General features: G+C 42.6%; 1 protein-coding gene across 1 annotated transcript in view; it reads left to right on the forward strand.

Annotated features, from left to right (window-relative positions):
• The window catches only part of ALDH1A2 (aldehyde dehydrogenase 1 family member A2), a 219,793-nt gene that overhangs the window by 159,912 nt on the left and 41,448 nt on the right, over positions 1-18,433 (forward strand). Inside the window, exons 6-7 of the mRNA XM_033920183.1 lie at positions 5,688-5,816; positions 6,906-7,019. Coding sequence (XP_033776074.1) covers positions 5,688-5,816; positions 6,906-7,019 — 243 coding nt within the window. The remainder of the gene's footprint in view (positions 1-5,687; positions 5,817-6,905; positions 7,020-18,433) is intronic.

Below are 18,433 nucleotides of genomic sequence, written 5' to 3' on the forward strand. Positions count from 1 at the left end.
TTTTAACTCTCATTTTACACGTATGAATAGATGAGTTCTAGAAAATCAGTTTAATGGGGGGAGGGGCTTCACAGTAGGATAAAGTCTGCCCAAACTGTCCCTACAGTACAGGAAGACCCGAAGCAGGAGGGGGGCCCACTTTCAGCTGCTACTTGATCTTCTGAGGTAGACCTCTCTGCTCTGGGAACCCTTTTCAAACTTGTTGCTTAGATAGGGGACCCATCATTTCAACAAAATAGTCAACTGTCCTTCATTTGGTGGGATGGTCTCATGGTTCAGAGAACTAATCAGAAAAGGTTTTGCAAAAAAGTATAATTTCAGTGGAGCCTTAAAGAGTTTTCCCTTGTTGACATCATGAACAACTCAAAATGTCCCTCCAAGTACCATTTGAACATGATTCAACCTAGATTGACAGTTTTGTTTAATGAAAGTTTTTATAAATATAGTAAAACCTTGGTTTGTGAGCATAATTCGTTCCAGAAGCATGCTTGTAATCCAAAGCACTCATATATCAAAGTGAATTTCCCCATAGGAAATAATGGAAACTCAGACGATTCGTTCCACAACCCCAATACTTTAATATAAAATACTATACATACTTGTATTGCAAGACTTTGCTTGTTTAGAACAGCCGCTACACTCTTGCAGTGTCAGAGAGAGAAGAACCATCGGCTCAGTTGTGATGTGTGTATACTTTATGTACTTGTATTGCAAGATATTGCTTAAAAATCAAGTTAAAATTTAATTAAATGCTTTGTTTGTCTTGCAAAACACTTGCAAACCAAGTTACTTGCAATCCAAGGTTTTACTGTAATCCTATCATTTTTTTTCAGTGTATAAGCATATCAGTAATTAATTTAACAGTACTGTGCTATTAATGAGGAATTATAGAACGCTAGTGAATATGACCAAAGTGAGACTTTTTCATCTGTTGTTGAACTATTGTCCTTACCTGGATGATAAGACAGAGAAAAGGAATATTTATTTAGAGTTGCTACCTGATTCCCCAATTTGTTAACAAAAAATAAAGTTGAATTACTTCCGGAGGGGAGGGGTGTTTTTCCAACTCCTGTTTTCAAACCTTTCTGAAGAATTTGACTTTTTAAAATGTAATACTTTGAAATTGAAGTTGAAAGTCCTGATCTCTTTTGCCTTTTCCTTAGTAAAACCAGATGATCATTCTATAAGCAATATCCCTGGATTCCCTTCTTTTCACCATAGTCTCTCTCATGCCTCCTCTGGTCCTGAATTTCCAATCCCTAAAATGCTGTCACCAGGCTGTTCTTTCTACAGGTTCACCGTGAAATTTTATGTAGTTGGAATTAACATCACTCATGTTACAAAGTTTATAAACAGTTCTGTGGAAAGAAATTGGGTGTTCAGTGAAGGAAAGGCATTTGTATATTTTTGCAAGTTTGCCAGGGGCTGGAGAGACCCTATAGCAAAAGCAGCTGCAGTAACTCATTCTGACAGGTGCCTGGCCGACTCTTGGTGACAGATAGCTCTCTTGTCTAAGATAGCAGGGTTCATAATTATTTCAAAGACTGCAGTGTTATCCTGGCTCTCATCCCAATACCTATGGTAACATGATATATGAACTCCACTTTATTTTCACCCCATGAAATAGACAATCTATATGAAAATACAGCATGTTATCTCCGTTTTGCGGATGTTTCTCCAACACAAGTCAATCAGCAATGACCAGAACATTAAAAATATATATATATATACAGTAAAACCTTGTATTGCAAGTAACTTGGTTTGCAAGTGTTTTGCAAGACAAGCAAAACATTTTATTAAATTTTAACTTGATATACAAGCAATGTATTGCAATATAAGTACATACAGTATACACACATCACAACTGAGCTGATGGTTCTTCTCTCTCTGACGCTGCAGGAGTGTAGTGACTGTTCTAAATGAGTGAGGTTTCACAATACAAGTACGTATAATATTTTGCATTAAAATTTTTGGGTTGTGGAACGAATCATCTGAGCTTCCATTATTTCATATGGGGAAATTTGTTTCGATATATGAGTGCTTTGGATTACAAGCATGCTTCTGGAACGAATTATGCTCGCAAACCAAGGTTTTACTGTATGTGGATTTTACTTAGTGCAATATTGGACTTGGATAATGAAATGTACAGCGTTAGCATCTATGAGACAAACTTGGTTCTTTTTTTATATAGAATTTTTTGGACCCCAGTTCGTTTACAAAAGTTGGATAGTTCAAAATCTAATAGATGCTGGCACTATCATCTTGATGTAGGGACACTGGATCACTTGTTGTTTTATTGTCCCTTGATACTCAATTTTTGGAAATCAATATGGGGAAAAATAAATATGGTATTCGAAGTTTCGATACCATTGGCTTATGATGTTGTTCTATTTGGGACATTGTTGAAAGCTAAAAGTCCAATAGACATCTATAAAAACAGACTTCTTCTGATTATGACAGGGGTGGCCATGCAAATGATAACAAGAAATTGGAAGAACTGGGACAGATTAAATTTTTCCTTTTGGTGGGAAACATTGAGGGGCATAATAATAATAAAAAAAAGTCTAAGTCCCCTTTTGGCCTAGGCCCGAAACGCTGAAAGTAGAAGCATGGAAAGTAGAAGCATGTCCTTTCTCAAAAAAAAAAATGTCCAAAAGGAGGTTTTTTTTTATACTGGCCTGCCTCTACATTCAACTGTTTAAACGCCCAGACCACCACTATGTCTACACTTACAACAGAATAATGAACCCCAAAAAAGCCTAAGTTCCAAACGCCCAAAACCAGACCTTTTAGGTGAAGGACGAGCCAGTTTGTCGCTTAAAAGCTGGATTCTGTAACCAGTGTCTGTCAAAAAGCACACCGGTTACAGAATCCACAGCCCCCCCCCCCCCCTCCCAGCAAGGATCATGGCAGGAAAGATGGCTCATCTCCCCTGCCGCGATAACGATCCCAATGTGCTGCCAACCGCTGCACATTAGATCACTATCACAGCAGGAAAGATAGCCAATCTCTCCTGCCGCGATTCCCCCCCGACATGACTGGGGCAGGAGGGAGCCCAAGCCCTCCTGCCTGAACAACCCCCACCCTCCCCGACATGACCGGGGAAGAAGGGAGCCCAAGCCCTCCTGCCCCGGCGACCCCCTTACCCCCCATCCACACTAAAATATGGGCAGGAGGGATCCCAGGCCCTCCTGCCCCAACACACAGGAGGGGCCTAAGGCAACTGGGCCAATTCCAGTTGGCCCAGACACCTAATGCCTCTCCTGTGCCTGGGCAAATCAGGCCCTAAGGCCCGCCATTCTGAGAACCCATCCTCTGGCTAATGTTCTTAAGGTACGGGGGGTGGGGGGTAGGGTCGCAGGACCGGTGGGGGGTCTGGCGGGTTGGTGGATGGGGGGGTGTTCAGAGGGGCCGATTGGGGATGCAGGGGAGCCGGACGTGAGGAGGCTCCATCAGGGCAGGAGGGCCTGGAATCCCTGCTGCCCATATTTTATTGGGGATGGGGAGTAGGGGGGTCGCCCTCCCCGAACCGTGGCACTTTGGGGTGAGGATCGCCACAGGGCATCTTCCCTACCACGATCCTCACCCAGAAGTGTCGCGGTTTGGGGGGGGGCAATCGCTATCATGGCAGGAGTGGGTCCGCCTGGGTGTGGTCTTCCTAAGGGCAAGGTGGCACCCCTCCTCTTCTCCCTGCTCCTCTCCTTGTCACGCGCACCCCTTGCCTTCCCCGTACCATTTTGGCGCACTCTCTGACGTCGCTTTCGGGACCCGCACCTAGGAAGTGTCCAATGTGGGCAGCATGCCGGAGAAGTTTAAAAGGCACGGAGAAAGGGAAGGGGGGGGGACGCGCTGTGGGGGTGGGGTGGGGCGGGGAGGGGCGCTGCTTATCCTTACTATGCCACTCGTGACAGGAATGCGTGAGAAGGGAACTCTCTGGAGGAGTTTGTAATCTGCACTTGCCAGATTTCTATCCGGATAAACATACAGCAATGTGTTTACTGTATATACTGGCATATGTCCTGCCTATTAATGTATTCCAACTGTGTGAGATTTGCTCATACATTTTTCTAGTGTCAGTGAAGCATATATATCCTCAGCTAGTGCTACGGAGCTGAACTATGCATGGGTAGCAGCACTACAATGACCAGAGATGCTGATTGCATAGAGAGCTGACAAACATGAGTGTGTCAGGGGATGCGTAAGTTAGGACTCCCTCAACAGAAGGAAGAATGAAATGCCCAGATGTCAAGAGTCTGGTTTGTAATGGAGAATACTTGTATGAAAGCCTTAAAGATCTCAGTCCGTACCTCTCCACGCTGGATATCTCTGCAGGAGTTCAGGCCCGAATTTCAGCCTGCCTGTCCGACATTGCCGCTTAGATGTCTTGCCGGCATCTCAAACTGAATATGGCTAAAACGGAACTCCTTATCTTTCCACCTAAACTCGCTTCTCCCCTCCCGCCATTCTCTATTTCACTGGATAACGCTATCCTCCTCCCTGTCTCATCGGCTTGAAACCTTGGGGTGATCTTTGACTCCTTTCCCTCCTTCTCTGCTCAGATCCAACAGACCGCCAAATCCTGTCGCTTCCTCCTTTATAATATTACTAAAATCCATCCTCTTCTCTCTGAACACACGACCAAAACCCTTGTCCATGCTCTTGTCACCTCACGCTTAGACTACTGCAACGTAGTTCTCTCGGGCCTCCCATGTGCCTACCTCTTGCCTCTTCAATCTGTTCAAAATGCTGCTGTGTGACTCATATTCCATGAGGGCCGCTATTCTCACATTACCCCTCTCCTCAAGTCACTTCATTGGCTCCCCATCCATCTCCGAATACAGTTTAAACTCCTCTTGCTGACTTACAAGTGCTTTTGCTCTCAAGCCCCCCCATCTATCTTTACTTATCTCCCCCTATGCTCCTCCCCATGATCTACGTTTGTTGGGCAAGCCCCTCTTATCTGTACCCTTCTCTTCCACTGCCAACTCCAGACTCTGTCTCTTCTTTCTTGCAGCACCATATGCCTGGAACAGGCTGCCTGAATCAATGCGTCGTGCTCCCTCCCTGGTAGCGTTCAAATCCTAGCTAAAATTCCATTTAAAAAAAATCTGTTTTCAACTCCTAACCCCACTCACTGCTGTCAGATACCTATACCCACTGTATCATTTCCTCTACCATAATCTCCCCAACCCCGAAATGTCCTGTCTAAATTATATTGTAAGCTCTTATGAGCAGGGACCATCTATTGTTTGTTAAAATGTACAGCCTTTCAGTGCTTTAGAAATAATAAATAGTAGTAGTAGAGGGGAGATATGATAGAAACGTTTAAATACCTACGTGATGTAAATGCACATGAGTCGAGTCTCTTTCATTTGAAAGGAAGCTCTGCAATGAGAGGGCAAAGGATGAAGTTGAGAGGTGATAGGCTCTGGAGTAATCTAAGGAAACAGTTTTTTACAGAAAGGGTGGAACAGTCTCCCGGAAGAGGTGGTGGAGACAGAGACTGTGTCTGAATTCAAGAGCGCCTGGGATAGGTGCGTGGGATCTCTCAGAGAGAGAAAGAGATAGTGGTTACTGCGGATGGGCCATTTGGCCTTTATCTGCCATCATGTTTCTGTGTTTCTATGTTTCACGGATGAGTCTTGAAAATAAAGGCCTGCGACACCCATCTTTATTATTTCTTGCAGTGGAACTTCCCCCTGCTGATGTTTGCCTGGAAGATCGCTCCAGCTCTGTGCTGTGGTAATACCGTAGTTATTAAGCCAGCAGAGCAAACACCTCTCAGTGCTCTGCACATGGGAGCTCTCATCAAGGAGGTAATCAAATCTAATCTAATCAAATCTAATCTAATCTATTTGTTACTCGTGCATACCTATACAGGCTCAAGGCGACATGATGGGGATATTTATGTATTTATTTTAAAAAATTTCTATTCCGCTTAAAACCTAAATGGATTATAGCATTTACATACATAACTCCGGTTGTTACTACATCATTACATAACAAACATACAATCTTCTACAAATCTTCAGGCATAGATTACAGAAAAAGATAGAAGTCCACCAGATTTACAGGTATGCTCTGACAAACAAAGGAGTTTTCAGAGATTTCTTAAAAGACTTCAGATTTTGAGGAAGCCTTAATGTACCATTCAGAGCATTCCATAACTGTGGATCAGCCACAAAGATTGCTGTCATCCATGGTTTGTTTGTTTTTTAAATAATGTATCTCATGTACATGCTCAAATGTTAACTTTGTTCTAGGCAGATAGATGTCTTTTTTGGCGCCTGTCTTTGATCTTCCATTCAGGTCACATGTCTAAGCTGCTCAGCAGTAGAGAATGACACGATGACAAAATTCATCACCGTTCCCGTCCCCGCGGATAACCGCACGAAATAATCCCCTGACATTTTCTAGTGTCTATGTCAACCTCAGTCCTTCTACACCAGTATTCTTCAAAGCAAAGCTTGTGGGTCAGTGGTTGTGGCCATTCATACTCTGATTCTTCCCTCTCTCCTTAAAGAATGACATGAAGATGGTTTCCCGCGGTTATCCACGGGGACGGGAACGGTGATGAATTTTGTCACCGGGACTGAAGGGATGTTAACTCTGATGTACTCCCTCTATGCTGCTCATGACCAGTTACAAATGTAGTGGCAGCTCTTTGTCCTCAATCCGTCGACATAAGCATACTGTCTCTACAGTGCGCCTAGGCCCTGATGGATACAGAATGCAAACCTGGATTTTCCACTCTCCTCGCTCTTCTCGGCTGTTGCAACGCACAGAGCTGCAACCCGAATCACAAAGCCTCTGTTTATAGGTCAAGAACTAGCAGCGATGTCTACTTTTATTTCAATTACTTGTTCAAACTTTACACTGTAATTTCCATAATTATATTTTGATAGGCTGGGTTTCCACCAGGAGTTGTCAATGTTTTGCCAGGATATGGTCCAACTGCTGGTGCAGCAATCGCCTCACATGCCGGCATAGACAAGATTGCTTTTACTGGATCTACGGAGGTAAGTATGCTTTTGCTTTGTAGGAATATTCAGTTAAGAATCCGTGAATAGATTTAGACGGGAAATTATCAGCGTGGGCTACCATTAAGATATCCAAAAGAAAATACTGCAGAGCCGATGTGCTTGATGCCAAAGCTTTATTTCAGTCCATAAACATTGTTTTTATAGTGTGGTCCACCTTTGTCTTAGGGAAGCAAGGACCCCGACACGGTCCGTGTTTTGATCAACAGATCTTCCTCAGGGGTCCAAATGGTTCCTTAATGACCCACAACAACATAAAAAAAATAAAAAAAATCCGAAACTCGTGGGGAATCGGTGGAAACCTTAGAATGATGCCAATGCAAAGCTGATATCAGCAAAAAAAACCCCAACAAACATTTATTGACTGAAATAAAGCCTTGCATCAAGTACATCGGCTCTGCAGTATTTTCTTTTGATCTTGTTGTTCGACATTTGCTGCAATTTTGTCGGATTCTGTTCTTTGTGTCTTTCCCACCATTTAGATATGCTATTTTATTGTTAACCCCAGTTATTAGTAACTAGGTCTCATTGCATAAAATGTGATCTGTGCTAAAATTGAATAAGTTTTAACAGTAGCCCACATTGCAAACTATGCACTTGGAAACCTAAACCCAGTGTGTGGTGCAGTGGTTAGAGCCACAGCCTCAGCACCCTGAGGTTGTGGGTTCAAATCCCACACTGCTCCTTGTGACCCTGGGCAAGTCACTTAATCTTCCCCATTGCCCCAGGTACATTAGAAAGAGTGTGAGCCTGCCAGGACAGATAGTACCTGAATGTAAACCACTTAGGTTATAAGTGGTATATAAATGATATAAATGAATTCAAACTGAGGGCTTTGTGGATTGCCTTCCAGAGACAAAACTCCATGATTTTACAGGAATATAGTAAAATAAAACATAGCAATCTTTTTGATAGCCACAACTCTTAAAAAAATACTTTTACCAAATGGACCGCACAGTCATCAGCGTAACGAGGGAGAGAAGCACCCCTCCCTCACCCTCGTCTCTGCTCCCCCTGCTCCTTCCCGGTTCTCACCACCATGCGCGCACTTCCTTCCCTTCCCCCATACCTCTAGTTGTTCACCGCCGCGAGTAACAACTTCAACGTGCTCCTCACGACCCCGGTGGCTCTCCCTCTGATGTCACTTCCTAGGGGAAGCAACTGGAAGTGATGTCAGCAGGAGAGCTGATGTGGTAGTGAGAAGCACGTTGAAGTTGTTGCTCGCAGAGGTGAGGAGTGGGAAGAGGCGGAGGGGGTGGAGAGGAGGAGGGTACCGGTGCCCCCACCCCCATGGCGCCCGGGGCAGGCCAGCCCCCTCGCACTCCCACAACCACCACTACACCACTGTGCAAGTGCTTGTCAGGAACATCAAAGCTTCAGAGTCCCAGGGAAAATCATGATCTCAAAACACATACTACTTATATGTTCCATTCCATCTTATAGTCCATCTTCACATCCCTTTTTCTTCTGTGGCAGATGTACTCAAATGAGTTCACAGACCAGTCGGTTTTTCAGGATATCCCTAATGAATATTCATGAGAGAGATTTGCATATATGGAGGTGACAGGCATGCAGATCTCTCTCATGCATATTATGGTGACTAAAGCTCTGTCCCCATATCCTGTTACATGTTTCCTGAGGGTTGAAAGTAATAATACTAATAATAATAATTTATTTCTTATATACCGCTATACCATGAAGTTCGAAGCGGTTTACAATAAAGATACATTTGACAGTACATGGGATAGAAACGGTTTACAATAAAGATACGTTTAGTCAGTACATGGAATGCAAGTGGTTTACATTAAAGATTCATTTTGTCAGTACATGGGATGCAAGTATGGAGTTTCAAGCAGGTTTTAGAGCTTCGGGTGGAAAGGGAAACCTGAAGTGGAATCCCCTGAATTGGTAAGGATTGTTCCTAGCTTGCACCACCTGGGGGGAGAGGTTGGAGGACTCTAGCAACCAAGAAGGAGTAAGGTTGAAGAGCAGGGACAAACAGGGAGAAGGAAAAAGCCATAGCCCAGAGCCAGAGAAGAAAGGGCAGATAGAGCCAAAGAAATTAGCTTCTCCTGGACTCTGAGAAACTGCCAGCTGGAGGAAATGGGCTATCAATCTCAGGGCAAGGAGGATACCAAAGAAAAAGGCTGAGCCAGGAAGCTGTGAACAGAAAGAAAAACTGGAGGACTTGGACATGAGAATAGCCTGTGAGCTGCTATGGAGAGAAGCCCCCTTTGACTATAGAGAAGGCCTGGGAGACTGAGAGAAGTCCTGTAACAATAACCTGTTCACATTGATTGAATTCCATTGCATACCCTGCTGGGAGCTCACGATGTGTAATTTTGTGGTACTTGCAAGCTCTGCAGGTCTCCAGATAGGGTTACCAGATTTTAGTTAAATAAAATCCAGACCCATAACCAATGGTAAATGGAGAAAAAAGATCTCAGTATCTCCAGGGATATAGAACAACAGGTATCTCCTGGATTTATCTCTTTCAGCTTCAAAGCTGCAATAGGAAATACATCCCTGGTCTAAAAAAAACTCCATTACCGCTTCTTCAATAATAATATATTTTAAATCAGGTTCATCTACAACTATTTAATAGAGTTCAAATAAACTTCAAATATTTCTTAGAGGTAAATTAAGCACTTACCTGCAGAAATGTCCCGTCTCCAACAGCAAAAAGTTCATAGCTGGAAAGCGAATCCTGGGGTTGCAGCCAAAACAAATCAATGTAAATTTAAGTTCACTCCCAGGTTCATATCTGTAACAGTGCGTAGATTTCCCGACAAGGCCCTGTTTCGCTATTAGCTTCATCAGGAGAAATTCTCCAAAAACAAAACTGCTGCTTCAGTAATTTAAAACAGTTTAAATCTAAATTAAAGATGCTGTTTAATCGCAGCTATCCTTCCAAGGACAATTTGACTTCCCTTCTTTTGGTCTTTCCCCTATCTCTTGTTCTTTCCTTCAGTGTCTCTTTCCTATAATATTGTAGTTCGTCCCCTCTTTTCCTTTTGTACAAATTTGTCTGTTTGGTTAATTATTCCCCCAAATATGTTTGTTAACTTGATTGTTTTTATTGATTAATTTACACCGCCTAGAAGCCTGATTAGGCGGTATAATAAATTTTTAAATAAACTTGAAATCTGAAGCGAGATCACTAAACGGAAGGCCTGAGAGTAGCGAGTTGCAGTGATCTAAGTGCGAGGTGATGAGGGCGTGGATAAGTGTTTTGGTAGTGTGCTCAAAGAGGAAGGGTCAGATTTTGGTAATATTATAGAGGAAGAAGCAGCAATTAGGTGCTGTGTATAGAATCAGGTCCTATGTCTGCTAGACACAGTAAGAAGAATCTGCCGATGGTCCTTAGATGATTAAATTGATTGAGAAAGCATAGATGGAGTAATCAATGAAACTAAACCGAGTGGCATACCATCATGCAAAGCTTTGTGTGGCAGCATCAGAGTCTCAATTGGATTCTAAACTGAACATGAAGTCAGTGATGATGGATAAGTAATGGTGTAATACAATCAAATCTGTATGCATGACACATAGCTGTGTTTTGAAGAGATTGGAGCCATTCCATGGTGATTTGAGCGATTCATGCAGACGAGAAATGATGCTCTATGAATCGGAATTAGTAGGGCTGATTCATCAAGGTAACTATGAATAGAACTTAGTTATTGTAAAATTTCTGAAAAACGTTTCTTTGCTATTACGGAAACTTTTGCACTAAAAGTGAGTTGATAATCAATGTAGACTCCTAGATATGTAAAGAAGTCAACTACAACACGATGGGAACAGGATAAAATGAGCACCAGGGAAGGGTAAGAAAGATGACTAAAGATCCAACAGGAGAGGTGTGGTCTGTCTTTTCACATACCTGATAAAATATACATAGCAGCATTTTGGATAAGCTAGAAGGCTCACAGAGATGGCCTAAATACAAGTAAGAGACTATCAAAGATTGCAAAAGTATGCAAAAATTATTTTAGACAAATAATATTTCAAACAATAACTAAGCAAGGTTTAAACAAGGCTATTTTAGCAACTGATCTAATCTGAGACTATATTCAGATTAAGGTGGTTCAGTACACTAGATTTTTCTTACATCAACAATAGGGATGGGCCAAGAATCAAGAGTGAGTGTGTAAAGAATTTCATGAATGGGTCCTTGCCAAGCACCATAATCTCAGTTTTACTGACATTTCAAGCTAACTTATTAAAACTCATCCAGTGGTTGATACATTGAATAGACAAAGTAATATGAGCGATAGTAGCACAAAAATCACTATTAATTGATTAAAAAAAAAAGTTGCAAATCATCAGCATAAAACCTGTGATGAAGAACTACACTTCTCCCTCCGTATTTGCGGTTTCAGCATGCGGATCTGTTAATCCCCTATCACAGCGAATACGGAGGGAGAAGTGTAGGTCTAATATGAGCATGCAGAAAGGAGAAGGTAATGTTATAAAGATGCATTTGCACTACGGATCACGACTGGATCGGGAGTCACCCAACAGGGCTGATCCAGTCCCATTCCATGAAGGGACTTGCGGTCTTGCTTTTCTTAGTAAATGCAATGGGAAAAATCAGAACTACAACTCCCTGCATGCAACGGGGTAAACTCAAGACTGGATCAACCCTGTCAAGCGAATCTGGATCCAGTTGACAACCCTAAAGTTGCATGCACAAAACACTATTTGACTCATGGAAATGCATCTTAACGTTGCCTTCACCAGCTCTGAAGTTGTTAGATTTGGTGTGTGGTTAACTTTAAAAGTGTGACTAACAGGAAATGAAGAATGAAAAAAGGCAATGCTGTCAAAAATTATGTTGGAGCAGATGGAACATTTGACTGCAGAGTCAGTGTAAACCGGTGCAGATTGTTTGTGATTTCCTGTAACATTTAAACCTTCTAATAGCGCATCAATATTGTACCACCGTTAAATAGCATACTTGTAATTTGTAAACAGACGGTACTGGATTTTCCCCATGGAGAAAACTAAGACAAGAAAAGGAAAATATTTGCTCTCTTGTCTGTCTCTCATAGAAGCCTGCTTCAGTGATAAGCATTGCTTGGCTTCTGAGCCACCTTAGTCCACAGCTAGTAAAGTCAGTCCCCCTGCTAATAAGTCGTATGGGTAGTTTATGCAGGGCTAATTCCTTATCTTTACAAGCTGGTTAATGGTAAATTGGGTAAGCTGAAAGGCATGAAGCTTGGCTTAATCTCAGCTCTCAATCATTTACTTCAAACTGCTTGAGTGGAAATATTAAACACATTAACTCTAAAGTTAATGAGGGGTTTTAGTATTTTTATTTATGCTAGGCAGGCTGGGCATACAAGAATTGTAGCTCCATGGGAAGCTCTTCCAAAGTGAAAAGAAATGGAAGATGTGAGAGCGTTTTAATGAGAGTCTATAAAATAATGATGGAACAGGAGATTAAGAAAGTACCCAGCAAATCCAGGGTCTCCAGGAAGACCCCCGCCTCAGTTCTTAATATTAGAAAATAGTTATCTTTTATTTCAAAAACCAGTCTATAACCTGTCTGTGCTGTATATTAACTGCATTTTATCTTCCAAAGTACCAAAAAGTTTTGCCATTCCCAAATGCCCTCTCTGCTGCTGTCACAGTCCAGACAACTCATGTGAGTTAAAGAATATTATCAAAGATTGAATCTGCATTTTATAGGGGCAAGAGCTAATGAAGCATGAAAGAAGCAATAGGACTACCGGTAGCTTTTAATTAAGTGAGTACCGTATATACTCAAATATATGTCGATCTGAATATAAGTTGGGATCCCCATTTTTCTCCCTGCCAGGATCTGCACCCAGTGTCCCCTCCCTCATGCCCCTGCCAGGTTCTGCACTCAGCCCCCTTCTCTGCCAAGTTCTGCACCCAGCCCCCTTCCCTCCCTGCCCTACCAGGCTCTGAACTCAGCCCCCTTCCCTGCCAGGCTCTGCACCCTGTCCCACCTTCCTTCCCTGTACCCTTTTTCCCCTCTAGTTTTGTAGTGGTAGGCTGGGACAGGAGGGATCCCTCCTGTCTCCCATCCCAGCCAATACAAACAATTTTTTACCCCTCCCCCTCCCTGCGTACCTTTTCCCTGATGGTCCAGCAGTGTATGGGCAGGAGGAGCAAGCTTTCCGTGCTCGTACCTCTCCTTCCGATCTCGCTGCCACTAGCCAGTGGTGCACCTGGGCCAGCAGGCAGGCTTTTCAAGCTCCCGCCCAGCCCTGTGCCGCTCCATGAATGGTTGCCGCCAGTTCTTGTGAGTCCCAGAAGAACTGGCGGCAACCATTCAGGGAGTGGCGCAGAGCCAAGCAGGAGCTTGAAAAGCTTGCTCCTGCCTTCCGACCCAGGTGCACCACTGGCTGCTGGTCATGAGATCGGAAGGAGGGGCTGAAGCGCAGAAAGTTCACTCCTCCTGCCCATACACTGCTGGACCACCAGGGAAAAGGTACGTGGGGAGGGGGAGGGGTAAAAAATTGTTTGTATCGGCCAGGATGGTAGACGGGAGGGATCCCTCCTGTCCCGGCCTAACGGCAGGCCTATAGCAAGTCCGGGACGGTGTCGGGTGGTCACCGGGTGATGACCCGAATATAGGACGAGACCCCCAATTTTGAACCACTTTTTGGCCCCAAAATCTCATCCTATATTTGAGTATATATGCTAATTAGAACACATAAATTAATTAAGATTTCCCATTTCGTTTCTGATTTTTCGTTGATTCCTAAAACAAGGTTAGGATTTTATCCAACTCAATTCCCTTTAAAGACCTCCCCCCTCCAAAAAAAAAAAAAAAAATCCTCTGTCAAAAATGTTCTGAGAGTGGGATTCTTCAGAGCACAAGATGCTTTCAGGAACCAACATCATCTTTGGACTAAGCGTGTGCATAGAAAACCAACCTTTCTGAAATGTTTTCTTTTATGTGCTACGTTGACTGTAGCTAAACACCATTTCTTTGTTATGGGGGTTGTGTTGGAGGGCAAATGACACAAAATGAAATAAATTGAATTGTATTTATTACTTCTGATATACCACTAGCACATGAGTATTAAGTGATTTACAATATCACTATATTAGAAATGGAGGTTACAAAAAAATAAAAAAAAAAACAAATGCCTAAATACCACCTATTTTACAAAACCTATGAGTGTTAGGAGCAGCGCAAAGTATTCAGCGTGCCGGCCTGCGCTAGAAACTGCTATCGTGATTTTGTAAAAGTGTGTGTGTGTGTATGTGGGGGGGGGGTAAATACATTAAGGATAGGCATTGTCATTATTTCCCTGTTGTTTTAAAACAACAGGACATGCCTACTGTGGACAATGTCTTCCATTGTCTGATGCCAGCTTGTCAAAGAATTATCCCAGATTCACTGCATTTGTATTTACCTATAACTTAAACAAAAAGTGGGGGGGGGGGGGGGGATTTTAGCCACTAACCTGAGCAGATATGAAACAGAAGCTATAAGAAAAGTCTAACCTTGGTACTCGCTTCACATCACAAAACTGACACTTCACGCAGCTTTGTGGCAAAATGTCTTGGCTGCAGCTCTTTTATTAACTGTTATAACAATACAACTTTTTGGCAACCTTACATACATTTAACTCCAATCCTAACCAGATGGCTTTTCTTGCCCTTGATCCTTTTGCTAACAAGCTACCAGACATGGGCAACTCTGGTCCTCAAGGGCCAGAATCCAATCGGGTTTTCAGGATTTCCCCAATGAATATGCATTGAAAGCAGTGCATGCAAATAGGTCTCATGCATATTCATTGGGGAAATCCTGAAAACCCAATTGGATTCCGGCCCTCAAGGACCGGAGTTGCCCATGTCTGGTAGTTGGTGACGACCTAGCCCAAACCTTGCAACCATTCATCAGAATCTTTTTATTAACTTCACCGTGAGGACTGTGGTCATGCCAGTTCCCCACTTCAACTCGGTGCGGTATCGCCCCCCACCCCCACCCGAGCTTAGTGATTGCAACATACGGTAAGTAACTCTTGTACCGAATGTGTCCTCTAATTTCTTCCCCGTAGTTTTGCCATCTCGTTTGCACCACTTAATCCTGTAAAGCTGTGACACAGAACCCCCTTGTCCCATCCTACCCTTCCCACCCTTACCCGCTCCACATTTGCTCTTACCGTCAAGAACCACATCCCACCTAGGAAATGGAAGGGCGGGGAATTGCTGGCCCTGTTTGCCCATTCCTTGCCAACTTATTGCCCTTTCCCTCAAATCCCGTCTCTTCTCCTTCCCACAATACCCAGTGCCTAGCCCGTAGAATTATCCTCCCGCCCTCTTCCTCTCAGCCAATCCTTTGTCTCCCTACCATCTCCTCTCCTTGTACTCCTGTACCCTTCCATTTACCATGCACCCTGCCCTTATCCCTTAACCCCCCCCCCCTGCTTGCCTGGTCTTGACCAAAGTTAACGGAACACTGATCGACCCAGTGGGCCCTTCTTGTGCAGAAGAATGGAGTGTTTAGAAAATCAGTCATAGAAGGAATAATGTAAGATTTCTGAACTTTCCCAAGACACCAATAATATCACCAGCTGATATGGTGAAATGGTATATGAGGGAGATATTAGAATTACCAACTGACAATTTGCCACCTATTGCTAAATCCATGTATTTTAACATCTTCCACTTAAAGTTAACCTTAATTAGCTTGCCCTAAAACTGTTACCCATCTCTTCTGTATTTCATTATTTTTTCATTGTTATTAACTTTTGAGTCTTGTCTTTCAAGATTGTGGGGCAAAAGTTTTGATTTTTTTTTTTTGTATTTCTTTTATTTTTGTAACTATATCCTCATTTTCAATTTATTTCTGTTTTATTCAGAATTGTTTAATGAACGTAAAAATTTAAATTGGCTATAAATAATTTTTTTTTATAAAGTGAGGGGTCAAGGTTACTAGTCTACCAGGGATTTTCTTGGAGAAGGTGATCAGGGGATTGGAAGTGGCAGTGGGTAGATTATTTGAGGCTTGGGGGTCTGGAAGGTCTGTGTTAGGTGCCATCGACTCATGTCCAAGTCCTAATGACTTGATGAATTACAGATTGATAAAGAAATCGGTTTTGTACTAGTCTGGTAAGGTCCCCCAGAGTCATCGCCATGTTGGTTTTCAACATGTCCAGCCTGGAAGGCCTAGTGGGGCTTATTAGCTTGTCTGTCCTGATGCAAAGGGTGAGCCAATCCTTCTACGCTGCCTCAGACATGGCAGTAATTTTCTTGGATTGTGCTCACATTAAGCTTATATCTTTAATGGGCAGAATAGTTAATATCCTATTTACCATCTATTTTAATGTGCTGTGTGCTCATGTCTAGCACGTGAGCTGTCACACCAAATATGTTTCTGCATCATTTGTTTAATGCTTGCATACAGCTCTTGTTAACCGCATGCTGCTTCTTGTGGTCATTTTCTGCATCATCCCCTATATGGTTTGCCCCTGTTCCCCCTATAGCCTGCAGTGTCACCAGGCCCTGCCCTTTCTCCTTTCACCCAAGAGCTCTTTTTCCCATAAGGCCTATTTTCTCTTCTTATCTTAGGCCAGATTGGTGGACAAGGTGACTTCCAAACCCCTCATGCTGTGACCACTATACCCTCCCCCCACCATTCCTTATTTCTCCTTAAATTCCCTTACACACCACTACCCCCATCCTCTCCCCCCCCCAAGTAGAAACAAGGAGAGGATAGGAATGCACCATTACACACTCCTTTTCCTACAACTTACCTCACAGCCCATTTGCCCAAAATGCTCAGCCTGTCAAAACAACTCTACCCTTTCCTGACCATTTGCCCCTCCATATCCTCCCAGCCAGTTCCCACCCATCTCACCCAAACATTCTATCTAGCATCCTTAACCCCTTTCACCTTATAAGTGGCTCCATCCATGCTAGCTGGCTGAAGCCAAGTCTTCAGTCTTCCCTTATTTTTGATGTGTGTGTAATATTGTAAGATCCCTTTTCTGTATTAAAGCATGCTTTGCACACGGAAAATGCTTTTAAAAATTGTCCCTATAATGGATCAGGGAAGGATAGCAAGATTTGTTTTTTCTCAAAGGGCATTGCAACCTTGAAGGAAAAAGTACAGAATGAGAAAAACTCATTTCCCAATGTTTCATTTGTCACAGCTAACTCGAGTTCAAAGATGTTCTGCTTTCTGCTTCTCTTTGCCTACTACTTACTCAGAAGACAGAAACATGGAGACCATTGATGCAATAACTCATAAGAAGTATATTATGGGTGATTGATCTTTGTCCTTAGCAAGAAGCTTAATAAATGATAAAGAAACTGCCTCAAAACTAACAACTTTTTTAAGATAACATTCACTGAAGCAGATAATTTAAGGAAGTCATGCATTTAAGAAACGACCATTGATGCCTGTAAACAGCTTCAGTAAAAACCAACAAAACTCTATTTTACTTGGCAAAATGTTCTCTTTATACAAACCATGATCTCACTATGAGTCAACAAGTTACTGGTAAGACCATCAAAGCGAGCTACAGGAGAGTTGAGATTGATGCATGCCAAACAAATGTTTGTAGCTAACAGCTGTATTACCACTGATTCTAATTTACTCAGCAGGATTCTCCTTTCATTGCTAAGTGAGATTAATGTCATGTTGTTCCATGATAAAGACAGCATGTCTACCTACTGCCTGAGTAATGAGTTGTGTCAGCTTGCCTATATCCAAAGAACTTAGGCTTTGGTTTGTTTTCAAATAGCTCTTAATGTTCTTCTTCTATAGTATTCAATCTTTGAGAGACAATAGAGACAAGCACAGGAGCTGATTATAAATGGAGAATAAAAAAAAGCAGAGCACGGGAGCATTTGAAGCAACTTGGAATGAAATTGTAGACTAGAAAATATGCCTCGTTATTTTCTTGAAACTTTGGGCTCCTTGTACTAAGGTGCGCTAAAGAAATTAGTGCACGCATGAAATTACCACGCGCTAAACCCGCGCTACTCTTCTAGAACTAATGCCAGCTCAATGCTGGCATTAAGGTCTAGCGCGCATGCTATTCCGCGCGTTAAAGCCCTAATGTGCCTTTATAGAAGGAGACCTTTGTGTCTTGTCTGAGTGGATTGATACCTATTTATTCATCGTTTCTATTCTGAAAGAGAATTTCTCTGTGTGAAGCAAACCTCAAACATCATGGGTCTGATATTTAAAGAAATTAGAATTATCCAGATGATTTTAACTAGGTATTCAGCAGATTTTACTAGGCGAGTTCAATCATTGAATATGACTAGTTAAAGTTATCTGGATAAATTAGTCTGAGCAGGTTTAGGACAGTTATTTTAGCAGACTGATTTATCCAAGGACCCCATCAGTTGAAATATTTAGCACTTCCCTACTCTTGTCATGAAATTATCTGTGCTGC

Source organism: Geotrypetes seraphini, chromosome 14 (assembly GCF_902459505.1).
Source record: "Geotrypetes seraphini chromosome 14, aGeoSer1.1, whole genome shotgun sequence".
Taxonomy (NCBI): Eukaryota; Metazoa; Chordata; class Amphibia; order Gymnophiona; family Dermophiidae; genus Geotrypetes; species Geotrypetes seraphini.